Here is a 12,370-nt window from a genome sequence, read left to right as displayed (position 1 = left end):
ATAAACCAGACATGGAGCTTTGGCTAACATACATGGTGGAAATAGGCTTGCCCCACTGTGAAAAGACAGAGATGTGAATTTAAGCCATTTTGCTTTTCACATGACATGCATACAAACACCCAAAAAAGATTTTTTAAATGGGTGCATACACACACACACACATGCATCCCTAACCTAAATATAAACACACGTAAATAAAGCAAGGTGTAAGAACAGAATATGTAATATAGCAGGTTATATAGGGACTAGAATTGGAACTGGGGTGTCAGTACCTGAGGTCATGGTCAGCATTTTTTGGCTCTGCTTCTCTCCATCTGTTACCTATTGGTTCTTCTTTTCCCACATAGTCTAACATAGTTGTCCTAGCTAAGCACTGTGCGACTGCTAGTGCTAGTGTCACCTCATGGTTTGAGTACACTGAAATTAAAAAGGCTGCCTTTCAGAAGAGGATGAGCAAAGAAAAGATTGAGCAGAAAACAAATGTATCTACGACAGTTAAGATAACTATAGTTTATAAGGTTTAAAAAAAAATTTTTTGGCCCTTCAGTGGACATCAAGGATAGAATGACTTTTTATCTCAGACTTGCCAAAAGCTAGGACCTTTGTTGGCAAGTCTCTGAAGCCTTGCAGTTCAAGGTATCTAATAACAAAACAGTTCTCGGGCCACATCCAAACTGAGCAGGCCCTATCTAGAAACTAGTCAACAGGTGCAGACAATACCATACTTACCTACTTATCCTTTGTTTACCTCGAGCATTTTTATATTTTTGGGGGGTCAGGAACTAGGTTTACAGCACTATGCATAGGATTTTTTTAAAATTTTTTCTAGTAATGTATCTTCGTCTGTATAAGAAAGTTAGCCTTTCTCACCATAAAATGGGATTGAAACTAGGTTACTTTACTTCTAGAGCTTGTAGTAAGTTGGTTTTCTTTGACTTTATGAAATGAGGCACAGATAAGAATCATTTCTAAGATTCATATCAGTGTTTCATTTCATGTTTTTCTACTTCTTGTTTTCTAACTCTGCTTCAGTATAAAAGGTACTTCTCCTTTGTTAACTGCCAAATAAGTCAAGCCTTTTTACCTCTTAATTTTAATTAATTTAATCACTGGAAGAGTACACTTAAGCCAGCCTAGCTAACTTTTTTGAAATCTTAAATTCCAAATTACCAGTTTTACCAACATATTTACTATTACAAATTTCGGTCCTGAGTAGGTCTAATTGTGCATTGTTCCAGTAGTGACTAACTTGGAGCTGTACTTATTGTCACATGAGGAGATTATGTAAAAGTATATTATAAACTATAAACTGCTTTACAAACATTAGTTATTCTTTAAGAACTAAGGATAACCGGGGCACCTGGGTGACTCAGTCGGTTAAACATCTGTCTTTGGCTCAGGTCATGATCCCAGGGTCCTGGGACCAAGCCCTACATCAGGCTCTCTGCTCAGCAGGCAGCCTGCTTCTCCTTCTCCCTCTGCCTACTGCCTACTCTCTCTCTCTGTCAAATAAATAAATAAAATCTTAAAAAAAAAAAAAAACGAACAAACGAATGAACAAAGGATAACCCAAATACTTTCTCCCTCACATATACCCTAAGTTAATCTTTTCATATTCAGAGAAGAAATTTTTGGGTCATCAAATTAGTGTTCCATATTTCCCTTTCCCACAAAAAGCAAAACAGGAACAGAAGAGCATAGTTGAAATAGGGGAAATCAAATAAAAAGATTTGGAGAAAAGGATGCCACAGAAGCCAGTCTGAAACATAATTTATTTGTTTAAGGCAAGTCAAAAAGGAAAATGAAACATTTGGTTTACTGGTTATACAACCCTGTAGGTGTAAAAAATCACTTGAGAGTGAGTAACCTATATCAAAACAAAGAACAAAGCTGTGAGAACCTAAGAGAATTTATTACAGTGAACATTGAATGAAACAAGACAGAAGGGAGGTTATTTCTCAAGTAGAGAAATAAATAGAAGTGCTCAGAATTTGGAGTGTACTGTGCTTTATAAGAAAAAGTGGTAGGAAGGAAGGTAGCACTTAATAATAAGAGAAAAACAATTCCAGGGACATGCTATAAAAAACAAGGAAATAAGGGTGCCTGGGCCTTTGGCTCGGGTCGTGATCCCAGAGTCCTGGGATTGAGCCCCGAATCGGGCTCTCTGCTCACCAGGGAGCCGGCTTCCTCCTCTCTCTCTCTGCCTGCCTCTCTGCCTACTTGTGATCTCTGTCAAATAAATAAATCTTTAAAAAACAAACAAACAAGGAAATATTGGATACCAAAATAAACAATAAAAATAATACTAAAGTGGACTGGGCTAAAGTAGATACAAGTTAAATGGAAGAGTAAAGCAAAAGGTGCATTATAGAATATATTTCTTACTATGGAATATGCCCCCAACATTATCCAAAAATACTAAAACAGATTGAAATTATTTAAGGGGAAATAAAACCTTTTGTCATGATTCTTCATTTTTCCCCCCATTGGATTTGCCTTAATCTTTTAGCTACATTCTCATCTAGTATTTATTTAACTGTCTTTAGAAGAAATTTAAAAGATCAGAAACATAAAAAAAATACAGCAAAACCCAAACACAATCTAGAATTAACAGCTATTAACATTTCATTGTACTTGCTTCCAGTTTCTTTAAAAATATGTAGAGAGAGACTGTCTCTTTGATTCATATCTAACTTCTTGCCATGACAAGTTCCATTCGCCTATCTGCCTTCCCAAGAGCATCACTATCATCAATTATTTCTCAAGTTAATTTTTTAATATTTATATAGCCACAAACAGTATGGTACTATTGTAGTTTTAAAATGTCATGGAAATATTCATACATGTGTCATCTTGTTTTTCTTAGTGTTATCTTGAGATCTAGTCATATCGCTGTGTATAGCTCTGTTTTATTCCCTTTAACTCTTATGTGGTTTTTCATAATGTGAAATACTACATTTTTTTTAAATCCATTTCTTTAAGGATGGGTAATTAGATTGGTTTTAAATATTTCCTATTAATAATAGTACAGTGATCAGTTTTATCCTAGTCTTTCCTTTTTTTTTTTTTTTTTAAGATTTTATTTCCTCATTAGAGAGAGAGAACACTCAAGTGGGGGTAGTGGCAGTCAGAGGGAGAGGGAGGCCCCCTGCAGAGCAGGGGGAGCCTGACGTGGGACTTGATCCCAGGATTCCGGGATCATGACATGAGCCGAAGGCAGTTGCTTAACCAACTGAGCCACCCAGGTGCCCCATCCTAGTCTTTCTTTTAAGAAAAGTATTTGTTGTGAAAGTCACCTATTAAGGAGATTAAAGATGTAATTTGGAATCTATAAGATTATCCAAAATGTAGAAGAAAAGGACAAATGGATGAGGAAAAAAAAAGAGAATTATGAATAATTACTGTCCTAAAAAAGAAGCTACTAACAGAAAACCAGTAACTACAGTGAATGCTATAAAAATGCTTTTAGGATCATCCCTATGTTACAATGTTCTTTAGAAAATGTAAGCATTTCAAGCAAAAGTGGTAGGATTAGGGTCAGAATGCTGCTGTTCATGGTGGAGGAAATCACAACATCTAAACTAGGATTCAAAATTGCTCTGACAACTCTGAAAATAAAAATACATTATCTTTTCCATTTATAAATTTGGTTCTTATAAAAATATGAAATGTAGCTACTTTCAATATATTAAAAAATAATGTAAACCTGCATTAAAAAGCATTACTTTTGGAAAAAACTGCCATATTTTATTCTGAACTAAAACAAAAACACTAGAAGCTGGAATAAATGAGACAGAAACAACAAAAAAGATAACTTCTGAGTGTAAGAAAATATCAAGTGTGGAGGTAAAAGCCTTCATCAAGTACCATAGTAATGAAAATTACTATTAGAGAAACACTTGTTAAAAAAGAAGTTTTAGGGGCACCTGGGTGGCTCAGTGGGTTAAAGCCTCTGCCTTCGGCTCGGGTCATGATCCCAGGGTCCTGGAATCGAGCCCCACATCGGGCTCTCTGCCCAGCAGAGAGCCTGCTTCCTTTCCTCTCTCTCTGTCTGCCTCTCTGCCTGCTTGTGATCTCTGTCTGTCGAATAAATAAATAAAATATTAAAAAAGAAAAGAAGTTTTAGTATCTATTAAAGTATAAGTATGTTAGAAATATTGAGACAAAAGCAAAAAAAAAAAAAAAATTAGACTTAACCCCTGCGGATGATCAGAAAACATACCATCCATATCCCCTTCTGGAAAACTCTCTCATACATCCTCTTGCTGACCAAAAGATGAATCAGAATGTAGAAATTAGGATTGGGGAGGACATAATATTTAAGATATGGCAGTGGCATGGAAACCATCTAAATAAGAAGTTAACCATAATAAATTCATGAGTCCTTAAACTCAGGGCTATGGAGTCCCTTAATGGTATGCAAAATTTTATGTTTTGCAGAATTTTTTGTGCTATATTTCTAGGGAGAAAGTTCATAATTTTCATCAGATTATGAAAAGGGTTCATGACCCTAAAAGTTTAAGTATCACTATTACATATAGGGGTCTTAAATAAAATTTTAGCAATTCTAATCCCGAGAAAATTAGAAGAGTGAGATGACCAAGTAGAATTTATACTAGTCAAGCAAGAGTGATTTAGTATTAGAAAATCATTATTTTAACAAAGGAAACCATAGGAAGAAAAACTTAGCAGATGCCAAACGACTTTAACAATGAATTGAATACCAATAATTAGAAATAGAATTATCTTTAATGTGATAGACGATATATTTCTCTAACATCTATACCAATGTATTGATGAAACTCTAGATGCATTTTCTTTAAATTAAGATAGGAATGCCTGCTATCATAATTGTTATTCAGTATTTTCCTAGAAATCCTAAGCAGTACAATAGAATATCAAAGAAAACATTATTGAAATGTACACAGTAAAATTATTTGTAGATGATCTTATCTGCCTTGAAAATTCAAGTGTAAAATTGTTGAGCTAAAATAAGGGTTTAGTAACAGTCACAAAAAATAAACATGTGGAAGTCTGTACCATTAGAAAATGTGGCATAAAATTCCCATTCACAATACCAAAAAGTAAATAAATGGGACTAATCACAAGAAATGTCTAAGTGAGGAAAATTAAACCTAAAAATTTAAATAAATGGATAAACTTACTGTGTTCCTTGATGGGAAAGCTATAAATAACAAAAATGTTAATTCTTTCCAAATAAATTTTAGATTTAATTTAATATGAAATCCAGTCACTTGGATTTTTTTAAGTTGCCAAATACTATAAATTTAATCTCAAAAGACAAAAAATCATAAAGCAGAACATGTTCAAAAGGAAAAATAGTGACAGAGGACTTCCCCTGATAAACCTCAAAATGTCCCATCAACCTATGGGGAAAAAAACACATTGGTATTGGTTTGCATCAATTGGTAACAGTTGCATTAGGAGACAGAATAAGCCTAGAAATAATAGAACATTTCATGTATTTATAAGAATGTAGGCTATGATTAAGTTAGTCAAAAGTTACACAGTAAAAATGACTCTGGAACAATTGAATATCATTTGAAAAATTTAGGTTAGATCTTCATAGTACATCAGAATAAATTCCAGATGAAACTGGACTCCCAGCTCATGGAAAAATTAATTATAAAATTAGAGTGAGTCCTAATAAAAATTTAAAAATAATAATAAAGATTAGATGTCCTCTCATGACATTATGTTATCATGGCTTTATTCATAACATTATTTACACTTTATTATAGATACTTAGTTGTCTGCCTAAAATGTAAGCTCCTTGAGATCATAGAGCTCTCATCATTGTTTCCATAGCACCCAGTGTATAGCAGGCACTCAAGAAATCTGGTGGAAGAATGAATGCGTGAACAAATAACCCCCTAATAGGAAATTGGACAAAGCATATGAATAGTTAACCAAAGGGGGAAAAAAAAGAAACCAGTAAACAAAGCTTTGTTCAAATTCTCTATTACTTAGAGAAAAACATTAAGGAGGTAATAAAGTACTGTTTTTCATTAATCAAATTGGTTAAAAATTTTAAAATAATCATATCAACATTCATATGGTATTAATTGGTCCAGCCTTTTTGAAAAGCAGTTTGGTAGTCTGTATGGGTTAAAATGTGTGTACCTCCTAGCACCATGATTGTGATCTCTAAATGTTATTTCTCATTAAGCAGGAATGACTTTGGAGGAATGGCTGATTCTAGACCTGAGACTTCTTAGGACAGAAAGAAAGGAAGCTATCAAAGACTACCAAGTGTGTTAGAAAGATGTAGAAGCAAACTTGGAGGAGCTCCCACTGGCCAAAAATCACACAATTTGAACATCTAAAGGAATAATCACTGTGACTGATTTAAACACATTAAAACATGGATTAAAAATCCATGGGTTCCTGATAACATTTTAAAAATCAGTCACTTTGGTAGTTGCTGGGATACAACTCACCATTCTGAATTCTAGTAAATAAAGATAAAGAATCAAGCATTTATCCTGCTTCTCCTATATTCACTGTATTTCAGATAACCCAAGAGTTGATGAGGAAAATCTCTTCTTTATCAAAGAATTCCAGCCAGGAAATGCAGTAGAAATGGTAGAATTAGAAAATCGTTATTTTTACAACATCTCCCATCCTCAAAGAAATTAGGCCAGTGCTGTCAAATTAATGGTGATAAGCACAGGTTTTTGTTTTGTTTGAAACTTCAAATTTTTTGAGAAGTACATGCAATGAGATGTTCCAGCAATGTTAAATTGCTGTAAGTTTCTAAACTTTTGCATCTTTGTATTTTTGTACTTGTGAATTGGTAGCAAACCACTGGGGACTGACACCACCACACCTTGAGTAGCATTGGCTTAGACAATGATCATGACTGAATAACAAAACGATTAAGTGAAAGAAAAATCTAGAACAACCCCTCCCAGCCTAAGAACTTAAATCTAATCAAGCTTCTAGAACTGACTACTGATTTACCAAATAGAGGGACAGAGGGATGAGTTAAATGACACCACCACAAGGAAAGCATCAACCAAATTCTGGAATGGGGGAAATGCTATAGGACAAATAACACAATTTATTAAACTTCAACAAATAAATGTCATAAAATGAAGAGGGAGGGGATATTGCCATAAGATTAGAGGCGAAAAGACATCTGAATCAAATAAAGTGTGTGGGACTTTTTGAATTCTATTTCAAACAACCAAAACCAAAATGTGAAGATGAGTCATTGTGATTGTATGTTTTTTAAAAGCCTTATTAGTTACACATACTAAATTATTTCAGGTAATGTTTAGGATTTGCTTTAAAATACTTAAGCATATTCTAGTGTGGGGCAAGAGGAGGAAGAACAGAAGTAAAACAGGCAACATGTTGATAGTTGAAGTTTGGTAACAAGAGTCAAAGATAAACAAAACCAGACATTAAAGTGATGAACTGGTTTTATTCAGTCACTACTGACAGTAGGGGAAAAGCTGAGCTCCATTCAAATTTATGCTGGGGTGACTGGTGTTTTAGAGGTGAGTGAGGAAGTAGAGATAGAGGAAGAAAGGAGCTCAAGTGAAAAATTACAAAGAGTCAGTGTGAATACCTCTGAGGCCAGCTGTATATGCTAGCTGAAAACCATCAAAGTTAATATTTATTATTATTATAAAATCTCCCACAGAGACTGGCAGACAGAGGCTCTATGCTTCCTGGATGATTAACTTTCAAGGGAAGGGCCTTCAGGACCTGGAGAAATGTACTCCTGAGTAGTAAGAATTAAATACACATCTTTGAGGAATGGAGGAAAGATTCACAATTGTAAGCCCTTTTTAGTAAATGCTCTAAGAAAGGTGGAGGGGCTTATCTTCAGGTGTTGGCTAGAAGAAACCTTAAAGTCTCCTGACAGCCTTGAGCTTTCTCAGGCAGCACTTCCATGGGAGACTTGGGTCCTCCTAGAGACATGGCCTTATGCTGCTAGAAGCCTTGCTAGAGTTTGGTTGACTTAGCGTACCAGTTTGGATAGAGATACTGTGTGCTGAGTGTTCTACAGTGCTTACAAGTATGTGGGGGTCCAATATAGCAGGTTTTTTTTTTTTTTTAATGAGAAAAATACACAGCTATATGTAAGTTTGCACGTTTTATTAATAAGAGGTTATTTTATTTATTTATTTATTTATTAAAGATTTTATTTATTTGACAGACAGAGATCACAAGTAGGCAGAGAGGCAGGCAGAGAGAGAGGAGGAAGCAGGCTCCCTGCTAAGCAGAGAGCCCGATGAGGACTCAAGCCCAGGACCCTGCGATCATGACCTGAGCCGAAGGCAGAGGCTTTAACCCACTGAGCCACCCAGGCGCCCCAATAAGAGGTTATTTTAAAATGTGTATTCTTGTTACCCAGTAATTCATCTTAAAGGATGTATTGTACGTTAATAATCAGGAATTTGGTCAAGGATATGTATGAGGATGTTCATTCATCAAAATAGTGACCTATAGGAAAATTGAAAACAAATATTTTTATCATTAAAAGATTTATAAATACAGTACATCCTTTCATGTATTACATTGTAGGACATTCCAGAGCATCAAGAGCCATTGACTGATGAGGCTCGACAAAAGCAAGCACACATAAATTGCTGGAAGGACTGACCCCATGGAGAACAGTTTGGCATTCTTTTTTTTTTTTTTTTTTTTTTTTTTACAGATTTTATTTATTTATTTGACAGAGAGAGATCACAAGTAGGCAGGGAGAGAGGGAGAACCAGGCTCCCCACCGAGCAGAGAGCCCGACGTGGGGCTCGATCCCAGGACCCCGAGACCATGACCCGAGCAGAAGGCAGAGGCCTAACCTGCTGAGCCACCCAGGCACTCCCAGTTTGGCAATCTTAACAAAATTACTAATTCATTTACCCTTGACCTAGTACTCCCACTTCTGGAAACATATTCTGAAGTGTTATCTTTACATGTTTGAAATTGTTATGTACAAGGTTATTCATTACTTCATGATTTGTGATAGCAAAAGATTGGAAACATTAGAAGACTAGTTAAATAAATTGTGGGATTTATGCAGAGGAGTGCTATAGCTGGAAAAGGGATGGAGAACCTCATATTGGTGCATTCAGTATAGTAGCCACTAGCTACATGTGACTATTTAAATTTGAATTATTTGAATAAAATTAAATTTGAATTGATCAAAATTAAATTTAAAAACCAGTTTTCTGGTTACATTAGCCACATTTAAAGTTCTCAATAGCCACATGTGGCTAGCGGGGCTATGAAATTGAACAGCCCAGGTACAGACCATTTCTATCAATGCAAAAAGTTATTGATGGTGCTGCTTAATATAGTGAGCATAAAAATATCTCTAAAATACCTATATAACTTTTATAATAAATAACAGATACCTAAAGATAAAAAATATTAGGTAAAACAAAACTTAAGTACTTTATGAAAGATTAAATCTCAAGTTCTATACACATGGAATCTTCTCTCAGATTTTTGTTTTTTTTCTTAAAATCAGTAACCTCTCCGTTTTCTAGTGTCAGCTGATCATTTTCATATATGTCAGTATGAGGCCAGGTGGAATACACATTACAGAAGAAATCCAGTTGGCATAATTATTGCAGGATTCTTGATGAATTAGTTTAGTTTTATTTTGTTTTTTAGCTAGCCCTTCCTGGTTTTTACAAGCAAGAATTTCTAACCAAGCATGCGTAAAGAAGTAACATTCCTCAAAGTGCATGCTCTAAATGGTAGGTGCTGTAGCACAGAGTTGCAGCTATCATCACAACTTTCTGGGGATATTCTGAAATTAAGTGGTGGTATAATAGGAAGAATATTCGGTCTTTGTCCTGGTCGCTCATTTAGCTTCTAATACTTTTGGAATTTCCTGAAGAATGAGTATCTTTGGCATGCTAATGAAATGACTTGGTAATGGGCTCCCAGTTAGCTTCAGGGTGGAGGCTGGTCACGAAAAATTAAACCTCCACTAGAAGCTTGAAACTTGGGCGCCTGGGTTGCTCAGTTGCTTAAGCGACTGCCTTTGGCTCAGGTCATGATCCTGGAGTCTTGGGATCAAGTCCCACATCAGGCTCCCTGCTCAGCAGGGAGTCTGCTTCTCCCTCTGACCCTCTCCCCTCTCATGCTTTCTCTCTCTCTCTCTCAAGTAAATAAATAAAATCTTAAAAAAAAAAAAGAAGAAGAAGAAGAAGAATGAAACTTTCATTCCTACCTACCAGCTTCCAGTGAGGGGAGAAGGGCTGGAGATTCAGATAATCTCCAACGGCAAATGATTTAATCAGTGGTGCTTACATAGTGAAGTCTCCATAAAAACCTCTAAGTGGACAGGGTTCTACAAGCTTCCTAGTTGAAGGCTTTGAGGTGTTGGAAGGGTAGCACACATGGAGAGTGTAGGCCAGCTCCATGCCCCTTCCCACTTCCCTTGCTCTATGTACGTATTACATGTGGCTATCCCTGAGCTGTATCTTTTATTATAAACTGGTAATAGTAATTAAAACATAGTAATATTACTGTAATAGTAATTAAAGTGAATCTTTCTAGCAAATTATCAAACCTGAGGAGGGCATGTGGAAACGCCTGAGTTGGTCAGAGGTTTAGGTGGCCTGGAACTTATGTTTGGCATCTGAAATGGGGACAATCTTGTTGGGACTGAGGCCTTTAACTTCTGGTATCTGAGGCTAGCTCTAGGCACATAGTGTCATAACTGAACTGAATTATTGTACACTCAGTTGAAGAGGTGGAGCTGGAAAAAGACACCATGTATTTGGTGTCCAGAGGGGAAAAAACCCTTGAGGTGTAACTTTTATATGGTTATAGAACATGATAAGTAAAATGTTTATATCAGAGTCTGGCTTGTTTTAGTGATATCTCAAAAAAAATTGGAATTAATTTATACCTTAGTGTGCATTGTTTTTTAAAAATGGGGAATTACATATATTTGAGATACTAATGAGTAATTAATTTTAAACAGATCCACAAAAAATAAGGAAATTCCTCCTTTGGCAAATAAAGTTGCATACATCAGAGAAAAGAAATCATCTTTGAATCTATCTTACCGAAGTCATGATTGCTCTCGAACTTGTCTAATGAAAGTACCACTAACCTTCAAGGGAGAAAACCCTCTGCAGCTACCGATCAAATGCCATTTCCAAAGACGACATGCAAAGACAAACTCTCATTCTTCAGCACTCCATGTGAGTTATAAAACCCCTTGTGGAAGGAGTCTACGAAACGTCGAAGAAGTTTTCCGTTACCTGCTTGAGACAGAGTGTAACTTTTTGTTTACAGATAACTTTTCTTTCAATACCTATGTTCAGTTGACTCGGAATTACCCAAAACAAGAAGAAATTGTTTCTGATATGGATATTAGCCATGGAGTGGAATCGGTACCCATTTCTTTCTGTAATGAGATTGACAATAGAAAGCTTCCACAGTTTAAGTACAGAAGGACTATGTGGCCACGTGCATATTACCTAAACAGCTTTACCAACATGCTTACTGATTCGTGTGACTGTTCTGAGGGCTGCATAGACATGTGAGTAGAAAAACATGACATTTCAAAAAGTCTTCTGAATATAGGGGTACTTGTCAGGAAGTCTTGCTGTGTATCAGTTTGTCCGTTTGTCAGTCTAAACTCCGTTCACTAGGAATCTAAAATGGAAAATATACTCTATCATTAGCAATAGAAAAGAGAACTCTTTTCCAAATATTATAGTAATTTGAAAGTTATTTCTTCCAAAGATGAGTATTTCCTTTAATCTAGTACCATAATCATAATAGCAACAAGTCTAGGTAATGCCATGTAGCAGTGCCAGATACTTACAGTGTTACACATACACTTGTTACACAGTGCTTTACATATAGTTTTTTCTGTAATCCTCACAAAACCCTGTGATGTAGGTAATACTACTTCTGTGTTATAAATGAGAAAGTTGAGAAGCCAATTTTAAGGTCATAGGGCAAACAAACTAAAGAGTCAGTGTTTGAACCCATTCTCTTTACCATTTTGTTATATGTCTTATTTTACTTTTACAAATATTTCCTTGCTACTTCTTTATAAAGTCAGAGATGCTTTTAATTCATATTCTCATAACATTGGCATTCCGCTAAAAAAACATGTTCTAATATAGTAAGAATTTGAAAAATTTATTTTAAGGGTATGTGAGATACATGTAGGTAGGCATATATGGAGTGGAGTTCTATTATATACATTTAATTTAATGCAAATTTAGCTACCTGTACTAGGCAAAAGAAAAAAAAAGAGAAAAAGAAATAATTTAAATAATATAGACAATAGTTTCACCATCTCAGTTAATTGAAGTATGAGAGGAGATATATAAATCTGTTACCTCAATTTGGCTCA

General features: G+C 35.4%; 1 protein-coding gene across 8 annotated transcripts in view; it reads left to right on the top strand.

Moving 5' to 3' along the window:
* SETDB2 (SET domain bifurcated histone lysine methyltransferase 2) overlaps nt 1-12,370 on the top strand; it is a 91,877-nt gene that overhangs the window by 22,689 nt on the left and 56,818 nt on the right. For all 8 annotated transcript variants that reach the window (XM_047723386.1, XM_047723379.1, XM_047723380.1 and 5 more), the window contains one exon: nt 10,979-11,542. In XM_047723386.1, coding sequence (XP_047579342.1) covers nt 10,979-11,542 — 564 coding nt within the window. The remainder of the gene's footprint in view (nt 1-10,978; nt 11,543-12,370) is intronic.

Source organism: Lutra lutra, chromosome 3 (genome assembly GCF_902655055.1).
Source record: "Lutra lutra chromosome 3, mLutLut1.2, whole genome shotgun sequence".
Taxonomy (NCBI): Eukaryota; Metazoa; Chordata; class Mammalia; order Carnivora; family Mustelidae; genus Lutra; species Lutra lutra.
The sequence above is the reverse complement of the archived record's forward strand: the minus strand, read 5'-3'. Positions and strand labels throughout refer to the sequence as shown.